Genomic DNA, 21,612 nt, shown 5'->3' with positions numbered 1-21,612 from the left:
AACTCAAAACTAGTTTTCTTGCTTGAAACCAACAGCTCTTCTCTTTCCCTTCCAGAGACCTGGCTGCTCTCTGACAAACTCTTCTCCCCGAGACTGAAGCAGCTACTGCTACCCCAGCAACTAGTACTAAAAACTTTGGTAGCATCACAGGGAGTATCTTCAATAAAGACAAAAGCTCTCCACTACTTAATAAAAGTATATCCACTAAATAATATAGGGGAAAAATTATAGTCCATTAATACGAAAGAGATTTAACAAACAACTGTTCATTATGATGAAACACCAAATGATTTTTTTAAGTATCATATTAGTATTTTCTATTGAAACAATTTATCATTTCAAAGCATGAATGCCACAGAATGCAAACTCTAATAAAGGATAAAAATATGAGAACACTCAAAACACATAAACCACAGATAGCACAAACCACAGTACACGAAAATTTACCACTGTGGTAACACAAACATGAGCCTTTGAGAAACTCGACATCTTTAACAGCATTTTCAGAACACATAAAACTCATTTCACAGATGAGAAACAAGGAAAGGAAATTTGAAGGGACAGTACCTGGTGAAAGATGGGTTGTGCTCTGTCATGGCAACCAGCAGCTTCAGGGCGTATGAGGGTACCGGGTCGGGCTCCGTGAGGATGTGCTCATACCTGAAATGACAACGTGATTTAAAAAACTTGGTGCTTTTCCTCATTGAAATTTTTCTCTGAACAACAGAAACAATATACCATCAAGTTCAAACATCTGAAAACAAACCAGATACTGAAATAAACGTATGAATTGCAGGACCTGCACTTGCCAGCGGTGATGAGGATACTGACCTACCTCAGAGTACTGTGTGGGGAAGAGTCAGTGAGACGTTCCACGTAAAATGGTTAGTACTGAGCTGCGCATAGTACAAGACCCAGAAACTTCAGGCATTTGTGGTGGGTGTTCCAAAACCACTCTCACATTTAGAGATTCAAGAAAGAACTCAGGAGACTCGCATACAGTTGGACTCAGAGTGCAGACTTAGTAGAGCAACACAGCCAGAGCACACGGCTGAGGACAAGGACATGGGACACAGTGGAGGCTGGAAGATTCCATGTGTAGGTTTCCTGATCCTCTCCCCCTCCCACAAGGGGTCACACAGAGCACACTCTCCCAGTCACAAAAACACAGCACGCGTGTGTGATGTTTCTGCCCAAGGAAGCCCACCGGAGACTCAAGTGACCCAGGTTTTCATCACGTGGGGGCTGGTCACACAGGCAACTTGTGTCTAGCACATATCAAAATCCCAGACTCCCAGAAAGAAAGCAGGCGTTCAACAAAAAGCACACTGTCTGCACAGTCTAGGCACAGTCAACCACCCTCAGCAGTCAAAGGCTGACTGGCAGCTCTCTGAGAGCCAAGTTCTAAGATGCCAGCCAAGGGCCAACCATGCAAGCAGGCCTTTCTTAGGAAAAAGCAGTCTCAGGCCAGCTAGCTCAACTCTTTGCTGCACAGCTTTCTTATTAATGCTTTGGAATCTGAAATGAAAATTGTTACCAGAGAATAAACAAAAGATCTTCATCAAAAGCTTCCATAATGAAGTTCAGACTGTGCTCCCATATTATTCCATAGATAGAGGCTGGTTTATATACCGTGCCTTACCTACTTCAGTTCAACCATCCACTTTACAGTGGCATGGAGATTCTCAATTAATAAGCACTGAATGAATGAATGAACGAACAAATGAACACACACACTAACCCATCAACTTTACGACTTAACTCTCCAGAATCACAGAGGAGGGAGCAAAGTATCTCTCCAAATCCTAAATGTCTATTTAAAAACCCATGACGTGAAGCAAATGCTTTTTCTCTAGAGAATAGGGCCCCCGGCTCTCAGAGTCTATTTGCTCTCATTTTGGAAATCATTATATAACAAGCTTAATTATGCAGCCTCCAAGCCCACAGTCATTAAAAAGGAGCCAAGTAAAGGGAGGAGAGGGACTATTACAGAAAGGCAACCCCAAAATTACAAGAAGTAGGGCTTGAAAGCATAGAAAAAACAGAAGAAAGCAAACCCAAGAACGCCAAGCAGAGAGCAGTCTGGGGAGCATTTAATGTCGAGGAAGCAGCCTCTCACACCTCAATGGGACCTGAGGGCCCATTACACACCATAATGTTCAAAATGGGGGCAGTGAGTCAAGAAAATGTGAAATTGGGTACAGTGCTCTATTGAAGGAGCCAGGAATAACCATATTTTAGTCATTTTTCTTATGAAATATTTTTTAATTATAGTAATTAAAGATCCACCCCTGTCTGACAAAGATAAAAGACAAAATATCAATCATTCATAATAAAATCATAAATAAAATACAAATATATCAAAGAGAACGGCATGTTAAAGAAATACAGCACACCCAAGCCCAAGTAATCTTAAGAATAAAAAAATCAAATTTAGAGAAACAACACATTTTATCATATGAATAAAACAAAAATCAAGGACCGTCTTTAGAGGTGACAAAAATGTATCTGTAAAATTAACATGCAATTTGAACTTTAAAAAAAAAAAGGAACTCAGCATTATTCCTTTCTCTAACAGTCTTATAAAAAGCTCTTATCAACCTAAACTGGGGGCACCCAAGACTACCTTTAGGTTCAATGATTTGCTAGATGGACTCACAGAACTAAGAAAAGCTGTTATACATCCAATTATAGTTTATTATAGAGAAAGGACATTGGTTAAATTCAGCAAAAATGAAAGGCACACAGGCCAGAGTCCAGGAGGGACCAGGCACAAGTTTCCGGTTGTCCTCTCCCAGGAGACTTGTGTGAACAGGGCTTACTCTCCCTAGTAGTGATGTGTGACAACACATGGAAGGTGCTGCCAGCCAGGGAAGCTCATTCAAGCACCAGTGTCCAGGGTTTTATGAGGGGTCAGTCCTAGGCCCAGAGTGCCTGTGTGGCAAACGTTACCCAAGTTTCCAGCCTCTCCAGGGGTCAAGCTCATATGGCATGGCCCAAGACCCCACTCTAACTCACACTGTTGGCATAAATTATCTGGCAAGGTTCAAGGCCCCAGGTATACAGACTCTATCTCAGGCAGGATATTCCAAAGGCTCAGAAGTTCTCTTCTGAAGGCAGTCAAGAGCCAGTTTCTTTGTAGTGTGCAGGGTTTGAACCACCTCCCACTGCCGAGTCAACAACCTTAACAGAGAATCCGGGGCACTGCTGAATTTCAAGCAAGGCATCAAATCAGAGATAAGGGAAGAAAGTGCTCTTTCACTGATTACTGGTATTGGGAAATTGTCAGCCAGAGACTTCTAATCAAAGCGGGGTAAGAAATTTATCAGTCACTTACATACCACGGATAACCAGCTCCCCTCGCCCCCACTCCCAGACTTAGTAGAATCACTGAAGTAAGGACCACAAACTTATGAATTTTCAAATGCTTCCCATGTGATCTCCTTACTCATATGCTTGTGTACAAAGTATAGAAGAAAATATGGACAACTCGTTAAAAATAAAATAGAGAAAACAATCTCAAGAGGACTGAAAAACATGAAATATTTTTAAATGGCCTTAACAAGAATACACGGAATCTACATGTAAAAAGAAAATACGGATGAAACTCTTACTGTCTGAAATACAAATGTTTTGGGGTTGTTGGAGGTTATCAAACTTTGAAACAGAAAGGAAGGATGAAGATTATACCAGTATGCACGAAAATTTTCTCAAAGAATAGTTATGTTTTTCCTCCCCTTGGAAAAAGAAGAGAAAAAATTCATAATGAATATGTTTAGAATACAAATATTGATACATTGAATATATTTAAGTTTAATCACAGATAGGTTTGTAATGGTCAGCAAGAAATAGCCACAAGAATGCTGGGATTTATTAAGCGTGTCATCTAAAGACAGATAAAGCAGCTGAGCTGATAGGAACTGGATCTCACACTCCTCTGAATGCGACTTGGCAGGAAGAAAACAGTGATAACCGTGGACTCCTGAAGCGGCTATGAAGGAGAGTGACCAGTGAGGAGCTGGTCCCCTGGGATAGACAGGGGCTGGAGAGGTGCACTCCAGGTATCCTGAGTCAGGCCACAGACTGAGATCACTATTGACCTAAGAGCACGCTGTCCAGAAAGTGTCCCAAGACCCCACTCTTCTACTTCTAGGACTTTCCTGAAATAAGGAGTCTTTGCTAAGTTCAAAACAGCTGGAATCCAGACAGGAAAAGCAATTTGTACCGAATTCACTACCCAAGAGAAAACTTCTAAAACTCACACATTCAGGGGTCCAAGGGATAGATTCTTCCCTAGCTGGTCAAGTGCCTGGTGTAACCAGTGCCCACTTAGGTAGGCTGGCAGAACACAGAAACAAGCTATCTGAATAACTCTGGATTATCATGAGAAGTTCTTCTGTGGGTGTGACTGAAGAAGTGGCCAAGTAGAAAGAAGTGCCTATTCTGTTGAGAGAAAGGAGAGGCACCGTATCATAAAGATGTCCACTCTCCTAGAATTAAACCACAAACTCACATTTCATGTGTCACTCTGAGAATCTGGGAGAAAAGAATGATTCCAGAAGATCGAAGGAAATTTAACGGAAAATACAATGAGGAAGAGTCCACTAAATGAAAAGCTGAAGTACTTTACAAAACCATCACAATTGTTGAGTGCAGGGTGGGGTCAAGATACACACATAAATGAAAAGGAAAGAAAGGTGACCCAACACTGGACAAGAAAGAGTCATCTCAGAATAGGAGATAGAAGGGTCAGGCCATATCTTACAAAAATGTATTGCCAATAAATTAGAAATTAAAAAATTTTTTTAATCTGATAAACTACTAAAATGAGTAAATTCACATAATCTTGGGTGAGAAGGTCTCTGCAGCATGACAACAAATGAGAAATGAATCCAAAAAATATTTATAGCTTTAAAGTTTTTAAGTATTAAACACTTCTCAATGGCACAACCATCATAAACGAAGTAAATGAGGGAAAATTTATTTCCAGAATACTGGTATATCTTATGTATGTTCTTAACATATAAAGAGCTTTTGCAAACCAATAACCCCACCCCCACAAAAGGGACAAAGTCCACCTAAGAAGAATATAAACAGCCAACAAATGGGGGAAATAGTCAACATCATTAACGTAAGTGAAGCTGGTAGTATAAACTGCTTTGAAAAACAAATGTCAAAATACGTCAAATGCCCTTAAAATGTATGTAACTTTCAAAACAGTGGTTCCACCTCTAGAGATGCAACAAAAGGAAGTAAGTATAGCCCTGAAAATGGTCTTAGTAGCAGTATATATAATAGTGAAATACTGGGAAAATCCTAGATGTTCATTAAGCAATGATTTTAATGCATTTATAAATGTAAGTGTAGATAAGTAGATTACAAGACAGTCAATCAAATAGTGTTATATAAGTATAGATAGAGATATTCAAAAAATGATGTCCAGGGGTAGCAGAAGAGAGAAGTTCTGAGGAGAAAATTTCAGAAAGTACTACGTAAATCTCACCAGGAGTGGAGCAACCATAGAGTGGAGCAGGCAGGTATTAACATAAAATGGTCAGCAAGACGCAAAACCTGAAAGACTGGGTAAGTATTGTAAATGTTATTTTCTGCAGTCTAAAAGTTTCACAGTTTCTGAGCAAGGGAAAGCTATAAGGAAGGCAGTGTTAAATGCATATCTCATGGTGCCGATGGATGTGAGGCTTCAAGAGCTTCATGGAAGGAGATGTGTGGGGTTGGATAAAGAAAAGACTGCCAAACCGCAAAAGCGTGTAGGTGAAATCCACCTTTGGAGATGGCTGAGGACTTTCCCTGGGCTATTATGAGAAAGGGGTAGACAACCTACCTTTTTAGGCATTTTCTGTACAGTCTTTTCCAAAATTTGCACTAGGTGATATCTTGAGTTAACTCCAAAATTTTATGAACTGAGAGAGGGCATGAATCAAATAAACAGCTGATATCTTGAGACCTTCCAGCCTTGTGTTTTTATATGACCTGAGTTCTATGTGATCCTCTGTCATGTGTGAATGCAGAGATACCTAAGAACATCAGCAGTTAGGTGGACACATAAGTAGATACAGAAATAAACAGATGGGTGGGAAGATATATTATTTTTTTAAGTAACAGAAAGATTGAAACTTCAAAATAAGTGTTAACTATAATTTCTTTCAGATAGTAAGCCCTAATATCTGGGCTTCTTTGATAAAATCAATGGTAAATTTTCATTATGAAGGCCTGAAAGGCTTTTAAAAAATGACTTCAATAAAGCAACACTGAAGGTATACAAAATAGTATCCAAAGAACTGAAGCACTAGAATTATCCTAATTCAGAGGAATGAAAGTATTTATCCTCACTCTAACTCCCAAATTATCCCAATTTAGATTCTTGTAGTTGTACCCCTGGGTGGGGGATTTGGGGTGGAGGGGTGGAGAACCACTCTGCTTAAATGCACTGATTTAGGTACACACTCAAAACATAAAAGGATTGAGTAAAATGAATAAAGCAGAACTTGCTTTCTAGTACAAAAATATTTGTGAAGTAAATTTTACCTGCAAAAAAAAATTATCTAAGGAAAGGCCAAAAATGAAATACTTCTTTATCTTCTGATTCCTAGCAAAGATGGCCAAGTTCATGCCTATTTTAACCTAGCATACTTGTAATTAAAGGAGACAGATGCAATACAGAATTATCTGGATGTCCTCTGAGCCACCAACATACAAATCAGGTAGTCAAATTCGTGACTTTTGCTGGATATTATTTCAGAGACAGATAACCCTACAGTGTGTTGCCACAAATGAAATCCATTTATAACTTCAAATTTCTAAAAGGAAGTACAATCCTAATTTGTCAAGAATACAGTCCTTTCTCGGACTCTAAAAAACAAAGCCTTAATAGTTTATGAAGTCATTAGGGCCCTGATGACTGTACAGGTCACAAGAGAATTATTAAAAAAGAAAAAAGAATAAAGAACAGGCAGCACTCATTTTCCCCAGGAGAGAAATGTCAAATGCCCTATTGTCATAAAAACAGTGTAAACACATTTATATCAGCATGATCTCTTTTCAATACAAAACACTCAAAGCTAAAGGAAAATATGAAAATAGAACAATACAGGTTGGCAAAGTAGTTCCAGTCTCCCAAAGTCAAACTGCAAAGCACGTTTTTTCCCAGGGCTTGCTACCTGGCATAAAGCCTTCCCTGAGTGTGCTATCTAAATAAATAAAGACCTCCCGCTCTCATTTTCCTTACCATCATTCTCTATTTCACTTACACTGTTTTCTGTTTTATTTTTCTTCACTGCACTCATAATTAAATGAAATCATGTATTTGTTTACTGTTTCGTCTTACCCATTCGGCAAAGTGCACTGAGGGGTAGGGATTCAGTCTTGATACCATAGTACCATGAGTACCCAGCACATGGAAGTCACTCTGTATATATTTATTAATTGAATTAATTAACAAAGAAAGAAAGGAGGGAGAGAAGAGAAAGGATTTTAAACCTCATATGAACAACCACACAATGTATACAAATTACATTATTTACATTTGTATGAATATTAAAATGTCCTCTTCCTAAGATGAGCAGTGGTGTGTTTCCTGAGTGGAGGCTTTAGTCCCATTTACAGCTGAATATTGAAAGAGCAAGGCCCTCCCCTTTTGTAACTAGTGTCAGAAAAATAAAAGTTCAAATAGTCGGCAGAAGACTACTTTTGCGTATTAAGATTTCATTGATAATAACTTTGATATAAAACTTCTGAGGGGTGCTGACTTTAATAAGTCACTCTGGGCTTCAGTTCCATTAAATACTGCCTCTTTTCTTCTGCATGAGCCTTTAAAATTAAATCTTGTCTCTCTGCTGAAAAAAAAATCATGGTAATTCTATGAGTAGATGTGGTTTATCGTTCTTTCCAAAAAAAAAAAAAAAATTCTCATTAATCATACAGATAACAGTTATGTTCCTGGCATTCCAACTATCTTGAAGAAAGGAGGAGAAACGGAAAGGAAGTAGGGGAGAAGGAAGTGAGGGCACACACCAAGTCAATGGCAGGGCCAAGATCTGGATACAAATGTACTCTCATCACAAGATTCAGATGACCAATGACCAGTATTACCAACAGTTTTCTCAAGCTGGTGGCATACGAAGAGGTCAGAGCCATGGCCAGCATGAAGGGATCTGACGCACTGTTGCTGATGTGAAGATGGAAACAGGCTGGTCTGCTTACTGCCCACTGCTCTGCCTCTTTCATACTTTGCTTAGCCTGTTCTCGCCCAGAGTACCCACTCCTTTTCTACCCATCATAGCTGGGTTGCAAAGTGTAACTCAAATACCATTCCTCTATAAATGGTTTCATATAATCCTCCACATACAAAAGGCACTAAAAAAATACTTGTTACTGAAGTTCATCTCTTTAGAAAGCAAAGCATGTACACTGAGAAGAGACAACAGTTCTTTGATATTCACAACTTAAACAGTAAGCCCTTCATTCATGCCTATAATAGATGTGGCAATGGTTAATTTTATGTGTCAACTTGACTGGGCTACAGGGCACCAGCGTTTGACAGACATTTGGTCAAACATTATTCTGGGTGTATCACTGAGTGTGTGTCTGGATGAGATTAAACTCTGAGTCAGCAGACTGAGCAAAGCAGATTACGCTCCCTAATGTGGGTGGGCCTCATCTAATCAGTTGAAGACCAAAATAGAACAAAAAGGTCGAGGAAGAGGGAACTCCTCCTGCCCCATTTCCCTGAGCCAGGACATAATCTTTTGCTGCTTTTGGACTCAAATTGAAACATCAGCTCTTCTTGGGCCTCCAGCCTCTCAGCTTTCAGACTGGTATTTACACTATCAGTTCTCCTGTTCTCAGGCCTTTGGGCTCAAACTGCAACTATATCATTGGCTCTCCTGGGACTCTAGCTTGCAGACTGCAGCTCTTAGGATGTCTCAGCCTCCATAATCATGTAAGCCAATTCCTTGGAATAAATCAATCAATCTCTCTCTCTCTCTCTCTCTCCCTCTCTCTCTCTCTCTCTCTCTCTCTCTCTATATATATATATATATGTACATCCTATTAGCTCTGTTTGAGAACAGTATTTACTTTAATAAAATATTTCTTCTTACAACTGAGTTTTCATTCATGTAACACAGCAGTTCTGATAAGCACCTGGAAGACACATATTACATGGTATTTAACGGGATTAAATTCTTGTCCTCCTGAAAATTTTGCCAGAGCTATTAGAAAAGACATGCACTCTCCCTAGGATCACCGTCCAGAAGCCTTCTAACTATCATGTAGAAAGAGCCCCTCCAAGAATAAAGCCACAGAGATGGTGACAGAGGAGGCATGATGAGAAAGACACATCCACATGGTGCTGTAGACCTAATTCAAACCCCTGAAGCCAGCTGCATTTAACATCAGCGCAAGTCTTTGACTTCTCAGTTATGTGAGCAAATAATCTGTTTTCAAGTTAGAGTTAAGAGTTACTGTTTGCAAATAAAATTGTCTTAACTAACTGAACACTTACAGGTGAAAAGTGGGGCAGGCTCGGGGACATGAAAAGACCTTCACTCTGGCTTTATCCAAAGTTTTGTTTAAGGTCAAAGAAGGATTAAAACTTTAACAACATTAAAAGTATCGACATTAATATGTCTATTTGCAAATTGAAGCAGGAGCTATACAGCTCCTGTAAGCTCTAGAAACTTCCTAATTCTTAAGCCATTACATTTACATACTCAATGAAGAACATGCATTTTCCATTATCAGCATTGCTAAACTTATAATTACCAAGAGCTATCCTCAAATTTTCAGACTAAATTCCTTGCCAAGGTTTCCAGTTTTCCAGTATCAAAGATAAATGAATGCATTATTTATATTTCTTTTTTTTTAATTTTTACACAATACTTATTGAGCCCTTACTATATGTGCCAGGTGGGCACAATCATCATTATCTATTTAATGGCCACTTCACTTCTATGAAGTATATACTATTATTGTACCATTACAACCTTCACTGTAAAGTTTAATAGGAGAGATTATAATAATGTACCTGCTACTACTAATAGTAATGCCACACATTTGTCAAGACTGCACTATGTCCCACAGACTGTACTAAGTGTTTCACAAAGGAGTATCCCTTTTAGTCCTCATTTCTGAATCTTCTGAATTAGGTACAATTATCCTCACTTTATAAATGAGGAAGCTGAGGATGAGAGAATGAAATGCAGACCCAAGACCCGCACTTCCCATCAAAATCAGAACACAAGTATTGAAACAGTCCACACTACATCCCAATAAACCCCGTACCATTCTCCAAAGCACACTTCAAACAGCTTAATAAAAACCTGCACTCATCGACATGATGCTTGTTCTTGAATTGCCATGTGGTTTACATTTTTATTTTCCTTTTTAATTCCTCAACTATGGAAAAGGTAAAAATGCACATAAAAGTAAATATATATTATTTATTACAGCTCCAATGAATAAAAGAGGAGCACTCAGTTATAGATTTAATACTTCTTATTTCACAAGCTGTTCCAAAAGTGAGCAGACTTCAGGAATGATGAAATTTTGTATCAAATTTGCATAGGTGTTAACAAACTGCCATTGAACTGAGAAGTCTTGTTGGAGGAAATCCTGTCCCTTTTGGCTCCTGAAAACGCTTCTGTACAAATTGTCGGGCAGCAGACATCCAAAGCCCATCTTTTAAAAATCACACTGCACAAAAACCACATTTTTAGGCATTTTCTTGTGAGAAAGATGCATATGATTATAAATAGTTAAGAAGCGTAAGATGGCACTGAAAGCATTAAGTAATCCCATGAGACAAGGTTCTAATCTTGTATTTACCCACATCAAGGACATACCATACGTGTCCACATTCATACGTAACAAATGCCACCAGAAATATATTTTCTGACAGTTCAGCCCTGAGAAAGCTCCGCACAGCAAAGTTAAAAATTTTTTTCGTATAGATAATCATTTTCTTACTTTGGGTAGCAGAAGTATGCTTACTGTATACATTACTAGGAGTCTCCCTGAAACCAGGTGCAGAAGCACGGGAAGCAAAAAGAACCAAGGGGCTGCCCCTGTAAAACCAGCCATCACGGATCAAGCTCCAGTCAGTTAGAGAAGAGCCCCCTTAGCTGGGAGAAGGGCCATCACACACTGGCTACATAAAATCTATCTTCCTAAACCAACATGGACTGGTTGAGTGTTTCAGAATATAATTAGATCTGGTTTCTGTATTGCAGGGAAAAATGTTTTTTAAAGAGAACAGATCTTGAGAAGTTCCACACATAGTGGGGAGTGTTTGGTGGGCCTGCAGACCTTGAAAACTTGCTGAACTGACTCAGACAGCAGCCCAGGCCCTGATGGAGCAGGAGCAGGCGTGTGTGTTAATGCCTGACACACAATCCCACATTTAATTTTGTAATAGTGGTATGTGGCATACTCTTTTTTTAATTTCAATTTCTTTTGTTTGATCAAATTCAGTGTTATTTTAGAGCTCAATCTTCTTGCACTGGGTGCCCTCAGCAGTCATCCTACTGTGTGTTTGCTATGTGAGGAGTGGGCTAAAAGGAAAAAACGGCCCCTTTCTGTTCATTAATCCTCTGTTCTGCCACCATCCCCTACCCAAAAAAATTCCTATTTATAACTAAACTTAATTTCCATTCCAAAAGTCTGGGGCAGATTTCTTTCCATCTCTATTATATCTGAGTAGGTACAGGAAGAAAGTCCCAATTCCATGTTCCAGTAGTCTTGTAATGTTGACCTTCAACAATAAACCTTAACCCTCTTGCCACACACACCTTTATTCTGCATAGCTTCACAGTCATGTGCCCTGTAGAAAACAGATAAAGATCTAAATGGATGTTTCTGAAGATGGACTGAGATTCTCCCGGGCCCTACGCAGCAAGTGTAGTAGTTACTGCCTCTCTTTGTAGACCTCTTTTACGGTGAGAGCATAAGCACACATACAAAATAAAATGACATTGAGATGCAGCCCCCATCAGTGGTGAGACCCCGCCACCATCACTGGACCTCCTTGGACAGAAGCACCCAGGACACCCTACACCTGTCTGCTCGAGTGTAGCACAAAGGACTTACTGGGGAAGCAAATCATCTCTAATGAGAGCCAGAAGACTACTGTCAGAATTGACCTTCGCTTCCTTCTTGCCATCCCCAGAATCCTGGTTCACGAGCAGGGACGTGGTTTCTGAGAGCAACCGCAAGCTGAAGAGTCTCCACTCCACTTGAAAGGAAAAGAAATGCCAAGAATGTGACTACACGGAGACAGAATGGAAACAGAACGTGGAACTGATGGAATTCTCACTGATGTGGTCACACTTACCGTTTTGGCTTTGAACCAAGGAGACCAAGGGTGGCAGGATATAATCAACCACCTAAGAGAAAAGACATAAAAGACCTGGTTCAGACTGCAACATGAAACTGCTATCCACCACTCTCTATGCCTTTTACACAGACAGAATCACAAAACAACAGAGCAAAGGAGAAAAGAAAAAACAAACCAACAGCTAAATTTATCCTGCACTTAAACTCTGCATGACATTTAATAAACCACCAAGCTCATTTAACTCTGAAAAAGTCCTCAGGTCAAAGTGACATTATGATCATCAAAACAGTAATTTATCAAAGTCTTCAGAGTTTATGAAAGGAACTTCAGTATATAATACAAAAACTGGTTGGCATGGGTTGACATTAAATCATCAAATTAATATATATAAGCTGGTAATCATTACTCAAGTTTAAACTAAACAGCAATCAAAATGTTGGAGAAAAAAGAGATACATAATCCTCACGTTTTAGCAAATACATCAAAAAGCTATGACAAGTTAATCGTGGTGATTTTTAGAAACAGATTCAAAAGATGTGAATCCATTATACAAACCACCTCTACGACTTTCTAGTTATGTCAAAGAATGATCAAATATAGTTTGAAATCTCCTCCCAAATAACACTTTACCCCCAAGCGAAAATGGATGACAAAGGACAAATCACTTCCACAATCTAATTCTGAAAACTACTATCTCATCTGGTGAACTATTCTGGTGACAGTAAGAAAAATTCCTCTTATTTATTACTGAATTTATTCCTGATCCTGACATGCATGTTTGTTCTTCCCACACTGACAAAAGGGCAGGAGAAGCTGTCCCAACCCAACAACGCCCTTCCCCCGCAACTTTTATTTACTTTTCAGTAAGTTTAAATCCTTGAAGGATACAGCATTACAAAGATGGATCATCCAATGGCCTTAGCAGGAAGGTTGCTTCAACATTTGGCACAAACCATGCCACTGTTTCCAAGAGCACAAGTTGCCTTTCCCCCGATTACTCTGCTTTTGTTCCGTTTTCTACCAGGAGCTGGCTGTGTTATTCTTTGTCTTGTACACATAATCCCATCTCTTGCCTAGATAGACTTCAATTTTGTCTCGATTATAAAGACCTTCAAGTTTAAGAAGAGCTGTGTGCTCCTCTGGTTCCAGAGACTTCTCTCATGGCTAGTAATGATGGCTTTGGACCACAGCCTTCCAGACATATTTGGCATTTTACAAACCCTGTTAGCAGGCCTCCACGATGGTTGAAAGAGAAAGGCCCCAACAACAGCCCCTTGCGATGCAAGCCAACTAAACGATGCCCTACAAAGGTAAACATCTCCACACTCGGGTGTTACCCAGTTCCAGGTCCTAAGTTTAAACACAGTATTACATTTAGGTATTCGTACAAGAACCCTAAGAACCAGATGTCTTCTTTACCCTTTCCCATTAGGTCATAGATGTCACATCACTCAAAGCAAAGACATCAAGCTTTACTAAGGAATTTCTTCCCCCAGGCGACGAAAGGGAAACTTTATTGAGGCCCCAGGGCCATAGGACTTGGGCAGGAGGCCACCCTATGGGCAAAGGAGGAGCCGGTGAAGGGGCCTTATTTGACCTTCTTCTTGGGGCACAGGCTACGGGTGTGACCGCCCTGGGTGCAGGAGAGCCTAATACTTGCGGCGGACCGTCTTCCCACAGCTGTATTTCTGGGCTAGCTGACGGAGGGAAGGCTCAGTGATGCTGCCTTGCAGACGACGCACCAAGTGCAGGGAAAGAGGCCTCCTTCTGAATATTCTAGTCTGACGGGGTGCGGCCCTCATCCAGCTGTTCGCCCGCGAAACTCAGACGCTGCTGGTCAGGTGGGATGCCCTCCTTGTCTTTGATTTTAGCTCTGACATTCTCAGTGGTGTCACAGGGCTCAACCTCGAGGGTGAGGGTCTTGCCCATCAGGCTCTTCACAAAGACCTGTCTCTCGGCGTCTACTGCCCAGCCGCCTGGCCTCATCGGAGGGAAAAATGGCGGCGGAACCGGAAACCGCCGACTCGCCGCCGCCGGCGCCTGCGCACCGAGCACGCTGCGTGCCTGCGTCACAAGCTTTACTAAGGAATTTTGAGGACTCTAAATTCCCAGGTACTTCGAAAGCCAGAACTATGCAAAGGAAAGAAATATATCCCACTACCAACACCTATCAACGTGCTCAACAAGATAATCACTGACGTGTCCAACTCAAAAAGTTTGAAAAACATCAAGCACATTCAAAACATTAGGGCTGTTGCACAGAAAATGAACAGACAAAACTCAACAGTATTCCCGTATGCTTACAACAACCAACTATATACCATAATTGGAAAAAGACACCATCTACAACAGCAATAAAAATTCTAAAGTATCTATGATATCATGATTTTTACAGAAAAAAATATATAAAATACTTGCAGGTATGAGGGTCATTGATGGACTTCTGAAAAAAGTTTGAAAGTTGTCACAACCATGTTCACAACAAGAAAAAAGCTAAATAGGGGAGGGGAATAGCTCATTGGTAAAGTGTGAGCTTAGCATGCATGCAGAAGTCCTGGGTTCAATCCCCCGTTCCTCCATTTAAACAAAGAAAAGAAAAAAGCTAAATAAACTGAAAATCAACAACTCTTCTCAGATATACCAGAGAATTAAAATCACAGGGCAAACCAGCTACCCCCTAAAACTAAAGAGACAGGCAAATACAGAGAATGATAGCTTAATAGGAGCAGAACCCACCACTGGAGCCAGCAAGTAGTACAGAAATGTAAAGGGTAACTGACTAGTTGTCAGAGCCCGAGCTGAAGGAAGAAAGCTTCTGGAGGCCCAGCCACAGTGGAGCCCCCACATTCCCAGAAGTTCTGCCTACCAGAGCCCTGCCAGAGTCTCAGGCTGAAGATCAGAGAAAAAAATCCCCTCATGCTTCTGGCAGAGGAAAGGAAAATTAACCACTGTGAAATATGTGCAGAGCATTATTTTCTCCTTAACAAAGGCCTGGACTCAAAAGACATTGTTTTAAACTCACAGACACAGAGAACAAATATGGTTACCAGAGAGGTAAGGGGGTGGGAAGGGATAAATTGGGAGTTCGAGATTTTCAGATACTAACAACTATATGTAAAATAGGTAAACCACAAGTTTCTTCTGCATAGCACAGGGAACTGTATTCAGTATCTTGTAGTAATCTATAATGAAAAAGAATATGGAAAGGAATATGTGTATGTATATGTATGACTGAAGCATTATTCTGTATGTCAGAAATTGACACAACATTGTAAACTGACTACACTTCAATTAAAAAAAGAATGCAAACAACAACAAAAAATATGTCACCATTAAAGAGAGAGAGAGACTTTTACCAGAAGCCTAACCTACTGGGGTTTCACCAGAATCTAACTGAGCTGGGGGGAAAAAATACCCTACTGCTGAACCTTCTAAGCCTTCCTGTCTCACTGATTTGGCTGGGGGTGGGGGTGGTGCACTGAAACACATTTGTGAGGGTCACAGCCCAGGCACACAGGCTCAGAAAAGAGACGAGACCTAATCATAGGGACCATGGCATGCTACCCCCGCCCCACCACACCTCATCACAACATGGACAGCGCTCCTGTGTAATAACACAGGGTTACAACTCAGAGTGTGGTAAGACATAGGCTTTATTTAAGAAGCAGTTATTAAGGAAACCCAAAAACATGAGAGACAAAACATGGACATCATAAAGAATTGTAGCCTCTGAAACCTACGGCTACAGCAAACAATACACACAGCCAGGCTCCTAGCCAGAGAAACAAAACTTCACACTAATGGCTCATTTATCTCAGTTCACTGTACCTGATACATCATGTTAGAGTGAAATACTTGACGTGTTGACGTGTTGAGAGGAAAAAAAAACACCAACCTAGAATTCTGAGTGAAACTATCCCTCAAGAATAAAAGGAGAAATAAAGATTTTCTCACACAAACAGTAGCTAAAGAAATTTTTTGCCAGTAGGCCTGCCTTGCAAGAAGTGTTAAAAGAAGTTCTTCAGAGAGAAGGAAGATGACATAGGTCAGATACTCAGATCTGTAAGTTAGAGAAAAAATAAATGAAGGTAAAGCAGTTGCTGACAAGAGGCCTCAGGTCAACTCTCTGCCAATTATTAATCAGTAATTCAGTATCATACAAATAAATATTCCAACAAGGTTTGCATGAACCCCCTCATTCCAATTCTATAATGTATTTGGAAAGTACAGGGTCAAGAATAATGGAAAATTTTCGAAAAAGCATGAGGCAGAAATGATTCACTTGACCAAGTTTCCAGGTTTACTAGGATGAAAATAAATATGATGATCATATAAGCACAGGACCAGACAAAGACATTCATGGAACAGAAGATAGAGCCTACAACCAGGCACACATGGGAAGTCAGTGTGACAGAGAGAACACTACCAACAGTGGAAGGGCACACTGACTACTCATCGAAAGGTACAGGTACAATTTAGCTATCTATTTGGTAAAAACAAGTTACAGGAGGCTTAAAGATCTAACAGTTAAAAGAGAAGTTATTAAAGGAAAATGAGACATAGCTTTGTGATATTAGAGTAGGAAAGGTTTTTTAAATGACACCTAAGAAGTACAAACTAAAAGGAAAACACTAAAAAAAAAACTGACATTAAAATGGAAAAAAGTTGTATCAAACGAGTCCCCATAAACAAAATGAGAAGAAAAGCCACTGGCTAGGAGAAACTTCTGCAATCCCTACACCTGAGAGTGGGTTCACATGCGGAATACACGAACAGGTGGTACCCGGACGGAAATACCCGAAGAGCCAATAAACAACAGAACTATTCAGTTCCACTAATAATGAGAGAAATTAAAGGCAGCACAAAACTGAGATACCAATTTACACAAATCCAGTTTTACCAAGTCACGTAATACCAAGATCTTACAAGACTGGGGGAAATGGGTACTCACGTACCACAGAAAGTCAGTAAATTGGTGTTATAACTTGGAAGAACAATTTCACAAAATCAACCAAAGCTGAAGATGAACTTGTCATAAAACTCAGCAATTCAGCTTCTATGTGACATATTTAAAAATACTCAATGCAGATCTGATTTCAAGAGTGGAAAGAGTGGATAAATCACTACATTTGTATTTTGTTATATTTAATAAATAAAACAATTAACTTGGAAAAGGACAGAGGTAGCATAGCACTAAGTATCCTGAAATAATACCTATAATCTCAAGTACATACTAAATGTAAATTTCTGTATTAAAAATGTATTTCATAATTTTTAAAAGAAGAAATCTAATTATAATATTATTTAACTTTATAATTAACATAGTTTTCCTCTGAATAACCCAAGGCAATTATAGCAGTCTCCCAAGATGATATAAATTTAATCTTTCCAATTGAGAATGGTCATTGAGAAGAAGTAACGGGCAGAAGATGGTAATGGAAAAATAAAATGCTTTTTATAAAATGTAAATGAAGACTACAAGAAAACTTGGAAGATTATGTGACTATTCACCTTTAACTCATATTTTTGCTGAACAATGACAGTTGATTACTTTATCAAATGAAAGCAATCCATTATGCACAGGAAAATAAAAAATAAAATTACACTGAAAATGTCTGCATGCTTAGCAAGTCAAACCAAGCAAGGGATATAAAAACTGAAAAACAATTTCATCAATTTTATTTATATTCTATTCAATAACTACATAGATCAGAATAATAAATGGTTTTCAGGAAAAGATTATTGTTTTTAAAATCCTAACAAAAAAAGGGACCACATACCTTTTGGCAAAATCTTCACTTAAATATACAATGATTCCAGCCAAAAAGAAAACATGGGGAAAAAAAAAAAAACCTCTTAAAATGTTAGCTACTCCAGAGACCAGAGCAAAGAAACATCTTTAGTTCCTCGAGTAACATTTCTGGCAGAAAATATAAAGAAAATTTAACAAAATTTAAGAAAATCAAACATTTCAATAAACTCCCATACAAATCAGAAAGGTATCTACTCTTAACAAAATGCAAGGGAGAAAACATTTGCGCAAATGACACATCCCCACATTTACAAACAGTAATTGTAGGCAGACCCACATACACACACACACAAACATACACACACATATATAAAATAAATGATTTAGATGAGCTCACAATATGGAGCTAAGGGTATTTTACCACCACCACTACCAAAACTTAATAGCTATAAAGGGCCAGAAGGGAAATGAGCACATTTGTAAATATGCATACACCCAAGGATAAAATAACTAACATCATATACACTGAGATGTGCAGAAGAGCCAGAGTTCCTTGGAAGCAGGAGGGGGAGTGCATTTTGTTGTTCTTGCCCTTGCCCTTCAAATAAACAGCTGCCAGAAGTCAGATTTAAAGGCCTAGAGATCATTTGATGACATAGGCTTTTTTTCCCCGAGACATTTAGAGTCATTTACTCTGAAAACATCCATCTGAGAATTAAAACCATCATCTAGACATATAATTTACAAGATTCTAGTCAGAGATGAGAAAGGAACTCTAAACTGAGAGAAGACTGGCTCTCAAGATGACAGATGAAGCAAAGTTCTAGCCTCAGCCTCTGGCCCCAAATCCCTGGAGGTCACACTTAACTGGCTCACAGAAGGAACTGCTGTAAAATAGAAGAGTAGCTGCGAGGAGGCTCAAAGTGATGGGGGAGGGGGCGCAAACACAGAAAAATGCTCTTGGAAACACAGTAGTGATGATCACTTGGGCACAGCAGCAGGGCAAATCTATCCTTTTTAAACAATATTTTGGTAACTGTATTTTAGTACAAATGGTTTCCTACATAACCCTATGCATTTTGTTTATTTTGCTTTATGCATTTAAAAACATTATCCTGAGAAGGAGTCCACAGACCTCAGCAGACTGCCCAAGGCTTCCAATGTACAAAACACAGGAATGAATCAGAGTCCAACGCCCAGGACACCACTCTGCTGGGCTCACTGGATTCTGAAACACTTTCAAGGGTGGGCCATCTGTACAGTATTTCTAGCCAATCCACTTATCTTCAAAAAAAAGGACTAATTTCACCAAAGAAAGAAATCTTTCTAACAAAAGGGTCGTCAAGATAAAGACACCTCACAAGTATGAACTTCTGATCAGAGTCTCTCAAACGCTAACCCATGACCCCTGAGGGTGGACTTCACATATAAATGGACCTCTCCTAGGGCAGAGATTAAAACCAACTCATGTATATAACCTCACACCTCTATGGTTAAGTATTTTCAAATAAATTCCTCTAAGTATCTCAGAATAATACTAGAAGAAACCTTCAAATGACTTATGAAATAATTTCACACTCCTCTTCCTTTATATATGCAGTATTTTCTTGCCTGTCACACCCACTTCTCACCAAGGAGCCCACTGGGAGTTAATTCCTACTTACCTTCAAGATTTAGCTCAAGAACTGCCTTCTTTAAAAAATCATCTCCAGAGGGGAGGGTGTAGCTGAAGTGGTAGAGTGCATGCTTAGCATGCAGGAGGTCCTAGGTTCAATCCCCAGTACCTCCTCTAAAAATAAATAAATAAACCAAATTATCCTCCCCACCCCTCAAAAAAAAAAACCAAATAAATAAATTAAAAAAAAATTTTTTTTAAATCATCTCCAGACCCTGCTAAACTAAGCAGGGCCCTTGGCATGCCTCGTGTGTACCACCTACAGAACAGTCTTCAAACTGTGTTCCCATTCTTGCTTTTCACCTTGGTCTCTTCCTCCCAACCAGTACTGAACCAATTCAGAGCAGGGCCTGATTCCAGCTTCTTAGTGTATTCTCAGTGCTCTGTTTCAACGAGTGGTTTGCAAAAGGCACTTGCTATGAATATATGACTGATACTTATTAGTTTTCTGAGGCAGTTGGTATAGGCGCACCCAGCCCCCACAGAGGGAGCAATCGAGCAGGTGCACAGCCAGATAGGGCATGTCCCCTGCCAGGCCCAGGCACTCCTGGGGAGGAGCACAGGTGCCCATCAAGATTCTTGGCCGTGACACAGGCCCAGCCCTGCCCCCTCCTCAGCTGCTGGCACCACAAGGGCAGGCATTTCTGTCCAGATCACAGCTATATCTCAGTTCCTAACAGAGACCCTGGCCCTGGAGAGATGCTCACAAGATGTCTGTTAAATAAATGCATCTCTTCAGAGAAAGGAAGGAAGGGGGTGGGGAGAGAAAAAGAGAGAGAGACAGAGAAAGAAAGTAAGTGAGAAAGCAAGAAAGCGAGAAGGAAAGAAAAAAGTTTTCTGGGTTCACAAAATTACCAAAGCAATCCTGAGGAAAAAGAACAAAGCTGGAGGAATAACTCTCCCAGACTTCAGACAATACTACAGAGCTAGAGTAATCAAAACAGCATGCATATTAGCACAAAAACAGACACATAGATCAATGGAACAGATTAGAGAGCCCAGAAATAAACCCACACACCTGAGTCAATTAATCTTCAACAGGAGGCAAAAATACACAATGGAGAAAAGACAGTCTCTTCAGCAAGTGGTGTCAGGAAAACTGGATAGCAGCATGTAAATCAATGAACTGAGAACACTCCCTCACACTATACACAAAAATAAACTTAAAATGGCTTAAAGGCTTAAATATAAGACATGATATCCACCATAAAACTCCTACAGAACATAGGCAAAACATTCTCTGACATAAATCATAGCAATACTTTATTAGGTCAGTCTCCCAAGGCGAAAGAAATGAAAGCAGAAATCAACAAACGAGATCTAATCAAACTTAAAAGGTTTTGCACAGCAAAGAACACCATATACAAAACAAAAAGATAACTTACCAACTGGGAGAAAATGTTTGCAAAAGACACAACTGACAAGGGCTTAATTTCCCAAATATACGAACAACTCATACAGCTCAATATTAAAAAACAACAACAACAAAACAACCAATCAAAAAATGGGAAGAAGACCTAAATAGACATTTCTCCAAAGATGACATCCAGATGGCCAACGGGTACATGAAAAGATACTCATCATCATCATCATAGAAATGCAACTTAAAACTATAATGGGGTATCACTTCACACCAGTCAAAATGGCCATCATCAAGAAGTCTACAAATAATAAATGCTGGAAAGGGTACGAGAAGAGGGAACCCTCCTACACTATTCATGGGAATGTAAATTGGTGCAGCTACTATAGAGAACACAAGGACATTTCTTAAAAATACTAAAAATAGAGTTACCACATGATCCAGCAATCCCACTCCTGGGCACATACCTGGAA

General features: G+C 39.6%; 1 protein-coding gene across 5 annotated transcripts in view; it reads right to left on the bottom strand.

Moving 5' to 3' along the window:
* Window positions 1-21,612, bottom strand: part of ULK4 (unc-51 like kinase 4) — a 437,172-nt gene that overhangs the window by 274,839 nt on the left and 140,721 nt on the right. For all 5 annotated transcript variants that reach the window (XR_012500063.1, XM_074345160.1, XM_074345161.1 and 2 more), the window contains exons 28-30: window positions 12,350-12,401; window positions 12,106-12,250; window positions 568-660 (exon numbers count right to left, since the gene is read on the bottom strand). Coding sequence is in view for 4 of the 5 variants with exons in the window: in XM_074345160.1 (XP_074201261.1) it covers window positions 568-660; window positions 12,106-12,250; window positions 12,350-12,401 (290 nt within the window). In the remaining variant the exon portion in view is untranslated. The remainder of the gene's footprint in view (window positions 1-567; window positions 661-12,105; window positions 12,251-12,349; window positions 12,402-21,612) is intronic.

This window comes from Camelus bactrianus, chromosome 17 (assembly GCF_048773025.1).
Source record: "Camelus bactrianus isolate YW-2024 breed Bactrian camel chromosome 17, ASM4877302v1, whole genome shotgun sequence".
Lineage (NCBI taxonomy): Eukaryota > Metazoa > Chordata > Mammalia > Artiodactyla > Camelidae > Camelus > Camelus bactrianus.
The sequence above is the reverse complement of the archived record's forward strand: the minus strand, read 5'-3'. Positions and strand labels throughout refer to the sequence as shown.